Genomic DNA, 18,826 nt, shown 5'->3' with positions numbered 1-18,826 from the left:
GTTTCAAACATTAATGAATTCAATAAAGCACATAGGTAACATTCTCAACAAATGCTAATAAACTTTCTAGTAACCTAAGGGTGAAGCAGCTTGTCAGCATAAATTTTCACATATATTTGTAGGCAGCTAGCTCATACTGGTCTGGAATAAGCTTAAAAAGCAAGTATTTTTAGAATTGTATTTATTTGTTAAAAAATCCGTCTTAAATTTTCTAATGTAAATTTCAAATTTGCAATTGTAAATATTGTCTATAGTATGTAAACTAAGTATGTACCCTAAGTAAAGATGCTCTTACACTCCAGATGCTAGTTTTTAATGTAACTGTAACTCAATTACTTGAGTTAACTTCACAAAATAGCAGTGCATATAGAAAGCTTAACCCCTTTGGGAAATGTTAGTAAATTTCCTTCCACCTTTAATGAAAACGAAGATTAGGCAAGTGCTTAGATTAACATCTCCCAGATATTTAGACTATTCCCTTAATACCACAAGAGTACAGCTAATATAGAGTAAACTTTTAAACATTTTGTATTTGATATCTATTCTATGAATTCATTCTTCCTTAGCAGTCCAGTTTCATCATAGGCATCTGACTTTAATTTTACATTTTATACCAGAATCATAGAATTACTAAGGTTGGAAAAGACCTCCAAGATCTTCTGGTCCAACCGTCCCCCTACCACCAATACCTACTAACAATACTGAGCTTAAGGCCCATTCAGCATGAAAATGGGTGAGAATAGTCAACACACACAGAAGATGTCCGAAGTCCTACAAGCCTCAGCAATGTTCAATTAAAACAGAATGAAGATATACCTGAAAAGGATTTCTCCTTCTGAAAAAAAAACTCTTGATACTAAACCAGTGTCTAATAACATATAATCCACAAGAACTTTAAAGTACAGCCATATTTTAATAACTCTGAAACCTAAGTAACAATCAGCTTATTTCTAGACATATTAGTCATGCTTTTTGCTACAACTTAATATTGTACACATCTGTGCATGAGTTGTTATGCATATATGAAGACATACAAATTTTGTGAAAAAGATTTAGTATTAAACACTACTAGCACTCAACCCACTGCATGTACTACCAATATTGAAGCATAGTAACATACATAGAATATATGCACGGTAATACAAACTGAGGAACAGGAGGAGAGCTAATAGCAGATTACATAAATCACCACGTTAAAGAAAAGTGAATGAATTCTTTTTCTATTGGACTGCCACAACTTCTTTGTGTCCATTCTCCAGGATCGCATTTACAGATAAATTACAACCTTCTTTAACAAAGTAAAACAAAATCAGAAAAATCTAATGAGATTATAATGCACTAATAAATTTTACCTACAATGTCTTATATAACTTCCAATATTATTAACTGAATAGAACATTAAAAATTGCATCAGCTAAAGGAAAAAAAGATTTAAAACTTCATTATCTTTAACAATCAGGAGATTTAATTTATCAGGATTTAACATTAATGAGTTCCTTACTTGAAAATGAAATAAACAAGTACATACCCTGATCCAGAATCAATTCCTCTTCTCCTTTTGACAGTTGCAAAGAACTTTTATCAGTATCCTTGATTTCTAAAAAAGGAAATTTAAAATATGCTGTTAACTTCTGCACGTGAATGGGACTGAACATCATCTACTAGTGAAAACAGTCCTTCTGAACTGAATATGTGTTTTTTTTTTCTTCCCCTCCATCTATAGTAGGTGCACCAACCAGTGTAGCAGTAAAACAACTAGAATAAAAAGTTAAGATTTGCACAAGTAACAGGACAGTAGGAGGGTTTAGATAGAAATTTAGAACTCTACACCTGTCTATCCATCATAATGTAGGCAGACATATTACACAGTTATAGAAGAATCTAGGGTATTGTACTTTTCTTTGAAGTTGTTAAATTAAAACCAATACAGATAACTGATATGAAATTTTGCGCTATTCACTAAGTTTCATAAAAACTTTGTGAAAGGGTAGCATAAACCTGCTTGATCAATGGGTTAAAGCCCAATTTAAACAGCAGTCCCAAGTCAATGAAGTCAGCAGAAAAAAAATAAATCATATTATTACTCAGTAACTAGGATGAAATACATCCCAACTTTTATGACCTTTATTGCCTATATAATGCAAAGGATTGCCCAACAAAAATGCAACAAATGATTCCAAGAGAACTAACTACAGAATGAGAAATGATCTAGTTCTGTCTGGGCAGTATTTTGCCATAATTAGTTATTAGCTTTCCAAGGAGCTTGTTAAAGCATTCTGCCTCTAATATCTGCTGCCCTGCATGGAACTGTACTTTACTATACTGACATATTTGCCATACTGCTTCTGAATAATACTGCTGTGCCAACATATACGCATAGCAGTGTTTAACGGACATTTGATTCCTTCCATATAAAGGTACTGGGATCTAGAAAACTGGGATCCGGAAATGTTACACTTCAACTTCACAGGAAATAGAAGCTAAAGCAACTATTAAAAATTGTTAATGTTAAGTGCTGATATTTACCATAGCAAAGAGGTCAATCTTTGGGGTATATAGCTCAGTTAGCTATAAAAGCATGTTAGAAATTGAAAGATGACAATAGGAGAAAATAGGCAAAAGACTGAGAGACATTTTTCACCAAAATCAAGAGCAGAATCTCATAATGCTCTATAATTAACAGTTTCGATTTTATTCAAAATTGCATTTCTTTACTATGAAAGTTTATCATAATAAAGCAACACAGACAAACATATCAGTCAGCAAAAAAAGCCTAAAATAAAATGGATTGCAAGTTTTTTTTTCCACCTTCATGATGTCCATGAGTCATCTTTAGCATATCAGGCTTGACTGGAATAGGAATATTTGCTTCCTGTGGTATGTTTCTGAACATCTCAGGGTTTGCATTCTGTGTGCAGGTCATATATGAGACAGCATGTTTGGCTTCCATATAGTACATGATGTAAAAATTACACATTTCATCATTGGCTGTTCCCCTATACAATACAGAAAAGATGCAGCAGTTAGAGGAGGAAAATCAGCTCAATATAGAAGTTATCTAACGTGCTTAACAGAATATTAAAAAAGTTGCAATTAAATGTTTAGATGTCCCACACCAAAACACTTCATGTCTTCACAGCAGTGAACCAGTATCAGAAGTTTCTCTAGAAGAGAACGAGTCCCATTAGAAACTACCAGCTTGCACAAGCTCCTCTAGTATCTCAGGAATTCCTGAGAACTAAGTTTTGACCCTAAAGAAAATGGCATCAATGATTAAAACTGCTCTTCCTTCTCCTCTTTTGTACAGTATACTCTTCATATTCCCCAATGTGTCATCAACTATGTACATGTTCTGATGAAAAAGACACAACTGTAACATTCATTATGTCATCACCCATATACTTTTGACTACCTGGGGTAAACTTCATTTAAAATCACTGGAAATAACTTCTATGTTTAATTTCAGCAGCTATCATTTAAGACAGTTGTTTTCCTCCATGCTGAAGTACATGCATTCACTGGCCAGTCACAGTGGTTCTAACACAGCAAAACTTGATTTCATTACGTATTAAGACACCGTAAATAACTCCTAAAGAAAAGATAGCACTGCCTTCTTGAGAATAACTTGATCACAAGCTTCAAGCTTCTGTATGAAGAAACATGAGTACAAGAGGAATGACTAATTGACAACTGTTATTCATGTACTTGAAACAGAAGAGGCTCTTCTGTATTGCTACATAATCCTGCCTTCAATAGAAAGTTCAGCTGGTATGAGAAAGAATTTTTTCTGAAAAACATTACTTTATGCAGCAGACAATACCAGGGCTGTTTGCAACACTGTGATCTGTTTATTTATTTATGCCATATGTGCTGATACCTTTAATTATATAGTCCTGACAATAGAATAAGCAATAACTTAAAAAGAAAGGTTCACAAAATAAAGGGTTTTATGTTAAGATTTTTAAATCCGCTTTCACAATTAACCAGTGAGCCCACACTCATAAAATGACACAGGGGTGGCCTATTAGCTGTTCGCAAAAGACGTCAGTGCTGACTTTTCCAGCAGCATCCTGCAGCATTCATTTATTCACCATAGCAACAATAATGACACCAGCCAGAGCGGGGATAGAGGGAACATGGGAGAAGAGACTGTTTCAAAAGGGGAATTGGTATTTCTCCATGCATTGAAAATTTACTGTCCCTTGAAGACCACAAAAATCAGACTCTGACTTGGCAAGCTCTGCTTAAGCTTTTAGAAAGCATTCATTTCACTGTTGTACTCTAACTATGACGGCCTCTATTACAAAAAGGGAATGAGGAAGTTGCATGAACTCTGGTTCACCTGACACATAACTGTAAAAAATTTTAAATTACAAACTTTGAAATGTGTAGACACAGTAAAAAACAAACAAACAAACCTCTATCAACAACAGTTTTAGTAAATTCATAGAAAACACAGAATCCTTCCATTAAATGTTTGAACCACTAAGAAATCCCATTTTGTGAATGAGTTTAATGAGTAGAAATGCTAATGTACAAATTAAAAAAAATCACATAAACCACCTTCATATCACAGCCACAGGTATCTAGAAGTGTGTCTAGAAGTATATTCAGATCTTGGTATATGATCAATACACAGTGAAGAGAAACTAAAACATGATTTAGCAACAAAAAGCAAGATAATACAGTTAAAGAGTCTTAAATACTGAATATGGAAGATTTTGCTACAGGCACATGAACCTTCTCTGGAATGGTATAATACTTGTTTATTTTTGAAAATAAAAATTTCTGAAATGTATATTGCTGAAAATAAAAATGTTTATTTTTGAAAGGGAAAGATACAGCTTACACGGTTTTCCATCCATTAAGAGTTCCGTGCAATACACTGAATTACTACTGGGTAAAAAATGGCCAATGGCACTTTCCTCTACAAAGACACGAACTTGACATTGACTAGGCTCCAATTCTTTGAAGTCCTTTAGACTAGTAAACTGTGTATTACTTGACACAATATCAACTCTAATTTTTACTCTGAAACAACATTATATTATCTGTTATAAAAATGTAGTGGGTGTTTGCATGGAGTACTTACTGGTTTCTAGAAAAAAAAAGAAAAAAGAAAGATTCCTTTGTAAATTAGTAACAGTTGTTATAGTTGTTGATCATACTTGACAAAGGTTAATTCGACCCTCTGTTATGAAGTTTGAGTTTGAGGAGAAATCCAGATAAATAAAATGGCCTATGGAAACTGTTGAAGAGATGACTCCTGCCTCACCTCTCTACAACAGAGATTTTAAGTCTGTGATCTTGTAATTACCTTGAAAATATACAGTGTCAACCGCACAAGCAAAATCAGGTTTTATTTCTAAACCTTTGTTAGCCAAACTCTACGTATACAGAGGCATACCTCAATACCACATTTAATTTTTCAGACTAGGAGAAGAGCAGGCTGAAAAAGGCTAATGTGAGCCATGGAGGTCATGAAATAACAGAGCAAGATAACAGACATGAGCTAGTGTAACTAAATGAAAACATGGAAAAAAAAATCTAACGTGCAAAGAAACAGACAACACAGCTATGAAAGATCTAAAAACAAACAAGAACACCTACTCCTTCCTCTTCTACTTACAGTCTGTACAGAAGTACAGACTTGGCCAAAAATGGCAATTTCAATCTTAATTAGATAAAAATGCAAAGAAATACAGGTAAAAACAAACTGCAATGAGTACTGTATTATAAAAAAGACAATCACTCAGCATTTCGAATGACAGTGCACTTGCACGTTATTATAGACAAAACATTAAAACAGTAACTGCGCTGCACAGTAGCCGTTGAGAAAGGCAGCAAGAAAGAATACCAAAGACCTATCGTGGACACAGTATTCATCAAGATAATTTGAGTGAAGCAGAGAATACGGTAATGTGAAAAGGTGTCCAGTCCTTCAGAAATTCAGAATATATGGAAAGTAACATCTGAAGTAACTCAAAAAATGTCAAGCAAAAGAAAGAGTGCATTCATATGTAAGGCACTAGCTGGCTATCACAGAAATTACAACACCGTTAAGGAACTATAACACTGAAAACATATGTTTTAACGACAGGCAGAAAGCATATACTAGGAATAGCTAAGCTTTAAATGATCAGCTTTGGAAAGGGGAACAGACAAAGCGAACCCATAAGTTTGTTTTACCCCAGATTTCTCTGTATATTAAAGATAAATCACATAAGGAATTTAAGAGCTTTTTCAGATAGTTCAAGGAAAAACAAAAATTCAAGCAGAAAATTAGAGACTGGGAAAGTGAACATGCAGACTTGATCTGATCCTTTTCAGGTATGTATGTATTCACAGTTTTCCTTTCACGCGTACATTTCCTGTTTATTTTTCAGTGTTTATATTTGAAGCTTAAAGGATGGAACAAAAAAAATTTGGGGGGGAGGGATGAGTCATTCTGAACAGAAATGAGACAATGGCAATATAAGGAAAACACTTTCTAAGATTTAAACAACTTTCATACATTTTATTTTAACTGTTACTAACTTTCCATATACCCAGTATTGTTGGGAATGCACTCCTTTTTATCCTTTCATTTGATATTTATGGTGATAGTTATTTCCCCATGTTTTCCAATTATTCATACTTCCACATCTTGCATTAATTTTTGTGTATTATTTTAACTTTTTCTTAAAATGTTTGTGTATTTTTCCTCCAAAAACACAAGCAGAAATTACATAATAGAAGTTCCCATCACTTCTTTCTCTTTGGAAGGTTATCAGCACATTGAAAATGAAGACCATAATTCTCCTGGGACTGGTTCTTAAACTGTAAGGATTATTCAACAAACAGAAACTACTTGGCAGAATGTTATAGAAACATGTCAGAATTTTAGAACTTCAAAAGGTCTACAGTTGAATGTTACATAAAGGTTTTGGATATTACTGTTATGACCTTTGTAAAAACGACTTCTCAAACAATTCATTTTAGTTCAGCATTTTAACTGCCTATGGAAAAGAGTTAAATTTGTGTTGAACTCTTTAAGCCCACACTGAGATGCAATCTTAGCGTGCGTAGAGCATGAAACAAGTCATTGCTTGAGGTGCTGGTGCATTTACTTCCAGTAAAGAAAGACTTCTGCAAGGTATGTTCGTATCTCTACATGTCCAGTAAATTACAGTTTAGAGAACTTGTGCCAGTTAAGAGAATATTAATATTGCATGTATTCTTAAAGATGTATTTGTCAACTTGACCTTATAGGGCTCTCTCTGTCATCTTTGGCTAAGCAGCATCACTAACACACAGTTCAGATTTTTCTATGTATTATTAGTCACTTATGACTTAATTGTTTTTCATAAAAGCCTGTACATTTTTATATTGAGAAAAAGGCAACTGGAACTTTATTCTGAGCTTTAAGATTTGGTTTTATGATGGGTCAGAATTTATCACAGTTTTATAAACTTACAGAAATCTTGTTTCTGAAATAGTGAAAAGAAATTGCAAAGCTCTATTATTTTATTTTAAATGGTCAATAACTTCAATTTATTAAAAATACAGTTTTTATAACTGACATTCTGATAATTACTCTAAGAGCAGAACCACACAACATCTGAGCAAGGCCTTTGGTAGCATAGTTTCAGCTGAGAGATGTTCTGAACATTTCAGAAAAGTGATTATTCAAAAAAGAAAGGCTATGAACATATTGTAGAGTTAAATCCAGCAAACCAGCCAGCAAAACAGATCGCTCCAGTGGAACTTAAGTTTCACAGAATCATCTAGATTGGAAAAGACCTCCAAGATCATCTAGTCCAACCTCTGACCTAACACTAAGTCCTCCACTAAACCATATCACTAAGCTCTACATCTAAACGTCTTTTAAAGACCTCCAGGGATGGTGACTCAACCACTTCCCTGGGCAGCCCATTCCAATGCCTAACAACCCTTTCAGTAAAGAAGTTCTTCCTAATATCCAACCTAAACCTCCCCTGGCACAACTTTAGCCCATTCCCCCTCGTCCAGTCACCAGGCACGTGGGAGAATAGACCAACCCCCACCTCTCTACAGCCTCCTTTAAGGTACCTGTAGAGTGCGATAAGGTCACCCCTAAGCCTCCTCTTCAGGCTGAACAATCCCAGCTCCCTCAGCCGCTCCTCGTAAGACTTGTTCTCCAGACCCCTCACCAGCCTTGTTGCCCTTCTCTGGACTCTCTTGAGCACCTCCATGTCCTTCTTGTAGCGAGAGGCCCAAAACTGAACACAGTACTTGAGGTGCGGCCTCACCAGAGCCAAGTACAGGGGGACAATCACTTCCCTCGTCCTGCTGGCCACACTGTTTCTGATACAAGCCAGGATGCTGTTGGCCTTCTTGGCTACCTGAGCACACTGCTGGCTCAAATTCAGCCAGCTATCAACCAGTACTCCCAGATCCTTCTCTGCCAGGCAGCTTTCTAACCACTCATCTCCCAGGCTGTAGCTCTGCTTGGGGTTGTTGTGTCCCAAGTGCAGGACCCGGCACTTGGCCTTGTTGAACTTCATACAGTTAAGTTTGTTAGAACTATGTAACAAGAAGACAAAAAAATGTATTTCTGCATATAACCAATACCTTGGATAAAAAATGGTTATAGAAGAATGGGCAAAATAGAGAAGATTTACCCTATATGTGTTTCTGTAGTTCTGCCTTCACCACTGAACACACATCTAGCTGCCAGGATATCATCATAGCTAACATCAACAGGATGTTCTACTGGATAAAATGCCTGAAAGAGAGGATGATTCACTCTAATTAGTAAAAGTGTCTCATTGACGTCAGTTTACACACAAGAAGAACAGTCCTACATGTCTGAAAAGTAATTGCAGTAAGGTTTTTATGTCATAATGTGATCACAATAATACTTATCGGTATTCATGCTTAGTGGCACAACAACGTGCACGAGTGGAAACATTATGATGCAGACCTGTGGGTACGTGACTGTCAGATAAACTTCTTAGTTTTAAATACGAACAATTAAAATCTAAAGCTATAATAAAAAATAAATAAATAAAACACAACAACAACCAACCTGTGGTAGCTGTGGACTCTGTCTACCAATTAATGTCCATTGACCATTTCTCACTCTGTATCCACTCACTACTTTACCTGTAATATACAAACACGTACAGGGATATCAGATACACTTCTAGAAAAACATGTTGCAGGTTCAGCATTTTTCAATTAAATACTTTAAAATCCTAATGTTGCAATAAAATTCTTACCTAGTCTGTGTGTATGAACTCTGTAGGCAAAAAGGTGCATTGGAAACCTTTTGTAATGGCAGGCAATGTCTGCATCAACCACTGTTAAAATATGATGGCAATAAACACATAAAAACATATTATTTACTAAACAGAGGAAAGCTACACTACTGTACTTCATTCAGCGTGAAACTAGTTTACAAAAAGCATACCTACACTGGACAGACAATTTTAAAAGAGGATGGATAATATCTTTTATTTCTGTAGTATCTATCTCAAGACATCCTAAAATAAAAACAAGTAAAATGTATTACATATACTTACTTTCTGTGATGATCCAAAATGGGGCTGAAACTTAGTAGCACTTTTTACAGTGTACACTACCACTATTTAATGAAGTAAAATAATGCATTTTCTTATAGCATGCATTCAGGGACATTTAAGATATGCTGTGATAAACAAATAGTCTACTCAGGGAGAAATTAAAATCAACATATAATTCTAAAGCAATATAGTTTATAATGAAGGCCTGATTTTAAGATTATATAGTTATAGACCCACTCTTACAGATTTAGATACAGACATTGTCAAAGAGGTGCGGTACAGACAACATCTGCAAGCTAGGAGTTAGGTGCAGGAACAGTAGCTAAGGGGTAGCCTACAGAGAAATTCCTCTGCAGACGCCTCATAGAGAAGTATAAGGGGACTGGCTGATGTTTTCATGTGTGTATCAAACTTGATGCCTTACTTAAGGACAACAAATTTGAAGGAATATGAAAAGGCAGTAACAGTACTTGTTATTAACAGGTATAGAACTGGTTTTGTTCTCCCTTCTCTCATCCTATCCAACTGAAAAATTCATTTCTACACTAATCACGTATTTCTGTAGAGGGGAAAAAATAGTTGGATATTTTTAGATTAAACAGCAAAATAGCTTACTTTTCAGTTCAAACTACAAAGAGATTTCAAGTTGCTGAATTCATTGAATAGGTGGGAGCCAGCTGAACATTTAACCACATCATCCTATTTGGGCAGCTAAGCTGTAACTGGGACAAGTGGCATCTTCAGATATCTAATTTGAAACTCAAGTATGGCAAAAGAAAACAAAACTTCAATGTTCAACTTCAAAACTTCAACTTACTTAAAACAGAACATTCCAGACTAGCTTGAAAAAAATATTAGGACTATTCAATCTGAGTTTTAGATACATTCTACCAAGTATGATTCTGAATAGGAACTGATCAGAAATTTCATTTTAGTGTTTTTTTCAACATTTTGACCTTTTAACCAACCAGGAATATAGGAATACAAATTTTAAAGAGCAGCTCCTTACTGATAGAAATTCATTTATTGAAACTGACCTTTTAAGTAAATCACAAATATACAGCATGAACGACAAATGTAGATAAAAGAGTCCAAACCTTATGGATTTATGGGAAAGGGGAGAAAATAGGTAGGGCCTTTTTGGTAAAATATTGCTTAAGAGGACAATAAATCAAATAAATAGGTTTAAGAATCCTAGTAACTTCAATGCAGCACAGATCATTGTTGTTTTGTACATTACTTTCTACAGTATTGACTGCCTCTGCAGATGTAGTCATTAGGAAATATGATACAATTATCACTATTTTTTAATGATTTGTTTATTTTAACAATTAACTCTTCCATCAGCTGGTCTCAAAAATATTTTCTTCCACAATTGACAGAAAAAAAAAAAAGAATCATATACTGAAATTACATATCACTTTGTAGAATTACAACTTACCTTTCTCGCCTGGAGGTATTACGGTGCTCACAGACATCATGAGATACATTCCAGCAATCAAAGGCTGCCTGCAATTCAAAACCCAAGCTCTTCTAACCAATCTCTTTGTAAAACCAGACTGCAAGTGACATGATATGTTCAATACCATTAATTTCTAAATATTGGATTACTTTCAAAACTGGTCTGCAGAAAAAGGAGCCATTACACAACACTTCCCTCTTTTTACATATGGACCTACAGTTTTTAAAGCATCTGCTACAAAGCGTATGAAATAGGACAACATGATTATCTACATAATTGCTATCCTCTTCCCACATTTCTAAATGTGAACCTTTTAATCCGGTTTAACTCAGTCCTTATAGCAATCTGTCACCAAATCTCATAGCAGGAATAAAAACTTTTGCTAGCAGATGACACATGGCTTCGTATTGTAAGTATGTAATATTTTTATTTCACATTTTTTTCAAAGAAATCTAAAGGTTTCAATGTCTTCTCTATTGATGAAAAAAAAGTTGTAATAGGTATATATTTTAAATGTACTTACTTTTGATGTGTCAGATGTAAAGTTACACCAGAGCAATCCTTGTGCTTATCTGTACAAATTACAAAACAGTTTAATCATCAGAAATGAATGCATGCAAAAGTACTGCACATAGATAACATTCTTCTGGTGTATAACAAAAAAACAGCAGACAAGTTTTAATCTTACTGTTTTCAGTAAAACATTCATACTGTGTAAATATTACTCAAATTTGCACAAACCTGAACAACACGGGGCTGCATTTATAGTGAAGTCTGTACAAAGTTCTTGTGGATGAAAAACTAAACTTGTCTTTTGACGCTAGAAATTGCAGATCTTTATGAACTAGCATCTGGGAAATGAAACCATGACATTTTTACAATAGCAAGAAAAACTACTTGGCATCAAAAAAATGTATTTTGACAAAAATTAGAAAAAAGATTTAGGGATAAATTTTATTTTAGCCATTTATATATGTTAGCCAACAATGAATAAAACAGAAAACCTTGTAATAAAATTGGCATGTGAACTTGAGATATCTGTACAGACAATGGTTACGTTTAATGTTGGATAACCTATAAAGGCAGTAAAAACCCTAGTAGATATTAGGCTTTACTTTCAATATATTCACAAAATAGACAGTCACTATTTCTACATAATATATAATTCGCTATATGTATTATGAGAGCTGCTGATCCAATCCCATTGGATTTCCGTAATGTCCACTGTCATGTCTCCTGAGAATTCCTACTTTCTCCAGCTTTGTGTCTCTCAACAAATACTTCTTTATCTAAAAATCTGAACCAGTAAGTGACAGCAGCGATGCCTTTACAAATAGCAATGAGGAAAAAAAAAAAGCCAGTCTTAATTGTATGGTAGCTCTTTCATTTAAACTACCTAATCCCATAGCTGCATTGAATGAATTAGGAAGGCATGCCTAATTAGAATTTTTGAAACTAAGCGCAACTAAGCACAAGGAAAACTGCTGAAAATTCAAGTGGTACTGCAGAAAGAAAAGAGGATCAATACAACGCAGATGGAATTAAGTAACAGTTAGGGGACACGAAATCTGCATGGATGAGCAAGGAGCTCCTGGCAAGACACAAACAGAAGAAGGAAGTATATGGAATGTGGAAAAAGGGACAGGCCACTTGGGGGGAACATAGGAACAAGGTCAAAGTATGCAAGGATGTGATGAGGAAGGCCAAGGCCCATTTAGAATTAAATCTGGCAAGGAATGTCAAGGACAAGAAGGAGGACTTCTTCAAATACATCAGTAGAAAAACAAAGACTGGGGAAATGTTGGCCCACTGCTGAATGGGCTGGGTGCTCTGGTGAGAAAGGATACGGAGCAGGCAGAGTTGCTGAACACATTTTTAAATTCAGTCTTTACTGCTAAGATCAACCCTCAGGAATCTCAGACCCCGGAGACAAGAGAGCAAGTCCGGAGAAAGGAGGACTTTCTCTTAGTCAAAGAAGATTGCGTCAGAGATCATTTAAGCAAACCTGACATCCACAAATCCATGGGCCCTGATGGAATGCACTCACACGTGCTGAGTGAACTGGCTAATGTTATTGCTAGGCCACTCTCCATCATCTTTTAAAGGTTGTGGAGCACAGGAGAGGTGCCTGAGTACTGGAAGAAAGCCAATGTCACTCCGGTCTTCAAAAAGGGCGAGAAGGAGGATAGAGGCAACTACAGGCCATTCAGCCTCACCTCCATCCCTGGAAAGGTGATGGAATAGCTCATCCTGGAGGTCATCTCCAAGCATGTGGAGGAAAAGAAGGTGATCACAAATAGTCAGCATAGATTCATTTGTGGTTAACCGATTTGATAACCTTCTATGATGAGATTGACTGGCTGGGTAGATGGGGGGAGAGCAGTGGATGTGGTCTATCTTGACTTCAGCAAGGCTTTTGACACTGTCTCCCAGAACATCCTCATAGACAAGCTCAGGGAAGCGCGGCCTAGATGAGTGGACAGTGAGGTGGATTGATAATTGGCTGGATGGAAGAGCTCAGAGGGTTGTGCTTAGTGGTACAGAGTCCAGTTGGAGGCTTGTAGCTAGTGGTGTCCCCCAGGGGTCAGTACGGGGTCCAGTCTTGTTCAGCTTACTCATCAACCACCTGGATGATGAAACAGAGAGCACCCTCTGCAAGTTTACTGATGACACAAAGCTGGGAGGAGTGGCTGATACCACAGAGCATGTCTCCACTGGTCACAAACCAAGGCGACTGAGCCATCAATACCTTAACAAGCTAGTGGAAATTCATAAACTGGAGAGGTGAGACCCCAAATCATGTTCAGGTTTTGTACAGAGCAAATCCACCGTGATGTTTATGCTGCTTGTGTCACGTGCGTGTCTAGAGTGCAGTTCCTTCAGTAAATGCCAGCTGGTAGGATAATCCTGTAATTATTCTTTAATTACGGGATTGTTTTCTTTGGCTTTTTTTTTTTTTGCGTTTGTGCGTGTGTGAATAGTAAACTACAGCAAGGAGTTCAGAGATCAGATCTGCATACCGAAGAATAGGAAATAAATCTTTACAGTGATCCCCACTCTCTTAGCATGCCTGTTCAACCCACTTCATGGTGAATCCAAGGTGAAAAAAAAATAAAGAAAAAAGACAAATCAAAACACCAACCCAACCCAACCATCTTCGTAACATCTGGGGCAAGGTGCTAAAGGCCCTGTGGGGCAGATGGCCCATGGTGATGACACTGAGTGACGGGCTGTGAGCCCGCAGCCCTCGCTGCTTATCTTGGGGCACCAGCAGAGGCCATGTCACCTTGCTCATGCCTGGACTCCAGCTGAGCATGTGTGAGGCTTGGAGCATTGAGCGAGGGTTTGGTTGAGCTGTGCTGTGGGGCTGCTGGCACCTGCTCTCAATGCTCGTTCCCTGCAGCCATTGCCTGTGTCTCCCCGGCCCTGCCTGGCTCAGGCAGCCGGGGCCCCGTGTGGTGCGCTTGCAGCAGTGGAGGTGAGCTATGCAGGGACACAGGCCTCAGGGCTGCGGGTGGGGGGCACGGGACAGTGCAGCTGCAGGGTCAGTGGGTTTTCTGCTGAGGGGCTGGGGCATTGCTGCTGTTCACCCCAGCACAGCGAGTGACTCTGGCCTCTCCCCCTTGGGCAGTTTGGGACACCCTTTGGCAGCTGCAGCGCCAGGGCAGGGGAGCAGCTTCTTGACCTCAGCTCTCCCCAGCCCACTGAAGAGCCCGGTGGTCATGGATGTGCCATCAGACTGGACCTGCCCAGCCTGTGGGGACAGTCAGGACGATGTCACCTAAGAGACCCCGTCTCCACCAGCTTTGCTATGGCTGTGCACTGTGGTGGGCAAAGAAAAATCCAAGTTGCCCCCTCTGCAGGAAGACAATCAACAGGGCGAGGGGGAATGGGCTAAAGTTGTGCCAGGGGAGGTTTAGGTTGGATATTACGAAGAAATTCTTTACCAAAAGGGTTGTTATGCACTGGAATGGGCTGCCCAGGGAAGTGGTTGAGTCACCATCCCTGGAGGTATTTAAAAGATGTTTAGATGTAGAGCTTAGTGATATGGTTTAGTGGAGGACTTGTTAGTGTTAGGTCAGAGGTTGGACTAGGTGATGTTGGAGGTCTCTTCCAACCTAGATGATTCTGTGATTCTGTAAAATACATCAGTAGCAAGAGGAAGACTTGGGAGAACGTGCGTCCACTACTGAATGGTGCAGGTGCTCTTCTGATAATGGATACACAGAAGAAAGACTTATTGAAGCCCTCTTTGCTTCAGTCTTTACTGCTAAGGCCAGATCTCAGGAATCCCAAACCCTAGAGACAAGACAAACTATGGATAAAGGAAGATTTTCCCTTGTTTGAGTAGTACTGGGTTAGAGATCATTTAGGCAAGCCTGACAGCTTGCCAGGTTGGATGGGGCTTTGAGCAACCTTGCCTAGTGGGAGGTGTCCCTGCCCATGGCAGGGGAGTTAGAATTAGATGGTCTATAAGGTCTCATCCCATCCAAACCATTCTGTGATACCCACAAATCCATGGAACCGGACAGGTGTGGAGGGAGCTGATGGATGTTACAACTAAGAAACTCTCCATCGTCTTTGAAAAGTGATGGAAAACAGGGGAGGTACCTGAGACCTGGAAGAAAATCCACATCATTTTAATATTCAAAAAGGGCTAGGAGGACGACCCAGGAAATGACAAGCCAGTCGGCCTCACCTTCATCCCTGGAAAGGTGATGGAACAGCTCATTCCTGGAATTCATCTCCAAGCATATGGAGGAAAAGAAGGTGATCAGGAGTAGTCACCAAGGAGAAATCATGCTTAATGAATCTGATAGCCTTCTACGATGGGATGACTGGCTGGGTAGATGAGGGGAGAGCAGTGGATGTTGTTGTCCACCTTGACTTCAGCAGGACTTTTGACACTGTCTCCCAGAACGTCCTCATAAACAAGCTTGGAAAGTGTGGGTTAGATAAGTGGACAGAGAGGTGGATTGAGAACTGGCTGGATAGCAGAGCTCAGAGGGTTGTGTTGAGTGGTACAGAGTCTAGTTGGAGGCCTGGAACTAGTGGTGTCTCCTCAGGGGTTAGTACTGCGTCCAGTCTTGTTCAATTTATCCATCAATTACTTGGATGAAGGATCAGAGTGCACCCTTAGCAAGTTCGCTGATGAAACTGTGAAGGAGTGGCTGACAAATCAAAATGCTGTGCTGCCATTCAGAGAGACCTGGACAGGCTGGAGAGTAGACTGGAGAAGAACCGCATGAAGTTCAACAAAGGCAAGTGCAGGGTCCTGCACGTGGGGCGGAAAAACCCCATGCACCTGGACAAGTTAGGTGTTGACCTGTTGGAAAGCAGCTGTGTGGAGAAGGACCTGTGAGTCTGTTGTGGTTTAACCTGGCTGGCAGCTAAACACCACACAGCCGTTCGCTCACCCTCCCCCCTCCCTCTCTGGGATGGGGGAGAGAAACGGGAAAGAGAAGCCTGTGAGTTGAGATAAAGACAGTTTATTAAGACAGGAATATAATAATAACAATAATAGTAATAATAGTGATAATGATAATAGTATTAATAATAATAATGTGTAAGAAAACAAGTGATGCACAATGCAATTGCTCACCACCCGCTGACCGATGCCCAGCCTATCCCCGAGAAGCCAGCCCCCCACCCCGGCTAGCCACCCCTATATATTGTTTAGCATGACGTCAGATGGTATGGAATACCCCTTTGGCCAGTTTGGGTCAGCTGTCCTGGGTCTGTCCCCTCCCAGCTCCTGCTGCACCCCCAGCCTGCTCGCTGGCAGGACAGAGCGAGAAGCCGAAAAGTCCTTGGCCTGGTGTAAACACTGCTCTGCAACAATTAAAACATCAGCATGTTATCAGCGCTCTTCTCATCCTAATCCAAAACATAGCACCCTACCAGCTACTATGAGGAAAAATTAACTCTGTCCTAACTGGAACCAGGACAGAGTCCTGGTGGACAACAAATTAAGCATGAACCAGCAATGTGCCCTTATGGCCAAGACGGCCAGTGGTATCCTGGGGTTCATTATGGAGTGTTGCCAGCAGGTCAAGAAATGTTATCTTCCCTCTCTACTCAGCCGTGGTGAGGCCACATCTGGAGTACTGTGCCCAGTTCTGGGTCTCCCCAGTACAAGAAAGGCATGGAGATTCTGGAGACAGTCCAGCAGAGTGCCATGATGATGATTAGGGGACTGAAGCATCTCTCTTAGGAGGAAAGGCTGAGAGACCTGGGCTTCTTCAGCCTGGAGAAGACTGAGAGTGGATCTTACTGAGGAGTACAAATATCTTGAGAAAGGATGTCAAGATGATGGGGCCAGACTTTTTGGTGGAGCCCAGCAACAGGATAAGAGGCAATGGGCACAAACTGAAACAAAAGATGTTCCATCTGAATGTAAGGAAAAACTTCATTACTGTGAGAGTGCGAGAGCACTGGAAAAGGTTGAACGGAGAGGCTGTGGAGTCTCCTCCTTGGAGATCTTCAAAGCCTCCCTGGACATGGTCCTGTGCAACATGCTCTAGGTGACCCTGCATGAGCAGGGGAGTTGAACTAGATGACCTCCAGAGGTCCCTACCAACCTCAACCATTCTGGAATTCCATGAATTTCTGTCTGTCTTTCTTAAGGTACATGTAATATTGCATCATATACAGAGATTTAGGTACCTACATTTCGTACAACAGAGTGAATATTGGTTTGGTAGAGCACTGACAAACGCACAAGTTCACTTGCAATTACGCTAGAAGTATTTTAACTACTAGCACACACACATAAAGCTAGCCAGCCAGTTATTGTCACTGTATTGACCATGTTTTAGGTGTTTTATAAAAACAGCCGAATGAACAATATACTGCATAAAATAGAATTTTTCAGTAAAATACAACACAATCTTGCATACCGCATTTCTGTGCAATCATGTGAACTGAAAAATACTAGACATTGATAAATTAATTTAAACTTTAAGATAAAAATACTCTCATTTCAAATAGTCTTTAAAACACCTTTAAAATACAGACTTCAAGCGCTTTAAGTTACTTTTTAAAACTGAGAACAAGTTTTTCTAAAAACACAGTCATCACATGGCAAGCCATTTGCTGGGGGTGGCAGAGAGGAGGTAGAGAAGAAGATGATGAGGCTGAAGAAGAGAAGGGACTGGACCAAATAAAAGACTAAGTTACAGCGGATAACAGCAGGTGACAAGAATTAAGGTATTGTCAGAACTGGCTTTAAACAATGAAACAGGTTACAAAGATAGCAAATGATGGAATGTGATTAACCTGTTTTAACTGGTTCTGAAAGGTATTATTGACAACTTAATTACTTTGATTCTGGAGAATAAGGTTTATATTCTCACGTGCTGGGAACTACTAAAGTAATAGTACGACCGGTTAGAAACAACATTAATCTTTGTTACAAGGGCAGGAAAAAAAAATCTAGGGATTGGAAGAAAAAATTATTTTTTAAATCAGATTTGTGATTACTTATACAGAAGAATGAATCATGAATAGTGTGACAACTGTACCTTATAACACTAAAACCCAAATTTTAAATTTTGAAAGCAGAGCATAAAATGCGCACCTAAACATGAATATTTAAATGTGGATTATAGCTAAGAGAAAAGGAAAGCATAATTAGCTTAACAACTAGTTAATGAAATGAAGGAATATCCTTTTTACAAATAATTGAAAATGAGCGTTGATAAATTTTAACTATATTTTTCTCCCCCAAATGGATAGGAGGTGGAATTGGGTGCTAATACATAAACAATTACTACTTCAAGCCAAATATTTTGTATTTACGATGATTTACAGGTCAGAA

The 18,826-nt window shown here is 38.5% G+C and overlaps 1 protein-coding gene across 16 annotated transcripts in view; it reads right to left on the bottom strand.

Annotated features, from left to right (window-relative positions):
* The window catches only part of PAM (peptidylglycine alpha-amidating monooxygenase), a 138,881-nt gene that overhangs the window by 37,420 nt on the left and 82,635 nt on the right, over positions 1–18,826 (bottom strand). For all 16 annotated transcript variants that reach the window (XM_083817888.1, XM_083817889.1, XM_083817902.1 and 13 more), the window contains 7 exons: positions 11,531–11,579; positions 10,987–11,054; positions 9,243–9,323; positions 9,050–9,126; positions 8,643–8,746; positions 2,809–2,996; positions 1,529–1,597 (listed from right to left, as the gene is read on the bottom strand). In XM_083817888.1, coding sequence (XP_083674014.1) covers positions 1,529–1,597; positions 2,809–2,996; positions 8,643–8,746; positions 9,050–9,126; positions 9,243–9,323; positions 10,987–11,054; positions 11,531–11,579 — 636 coding nt within the window. The remainder of the gene's footprint in view (positions 1–1,528; positions 1,598–2,808; positions 2,997–8,642; positions 8,747–9,049; positions 9,127–9,242; positions 9,324–10,986; positions 11,055–11,530; positions 11,580–18,826) is intronic.

This window comes from Anser anser (assembly GCF_964211835.1).
Source record: "Anser anser genome assembly, chromosome: Z".
NCBI classification, from domain to species: Eukaryota; Metazoa; Chordata; class Aves; order Anseriformes; family Anatidae; genus Anser; species Anser anser.
The sequence above is the reverse complement of the archived record's forward strand: the minus strand, read 5'-3'. Positions and strand labels throughout refer to the sequence as shown.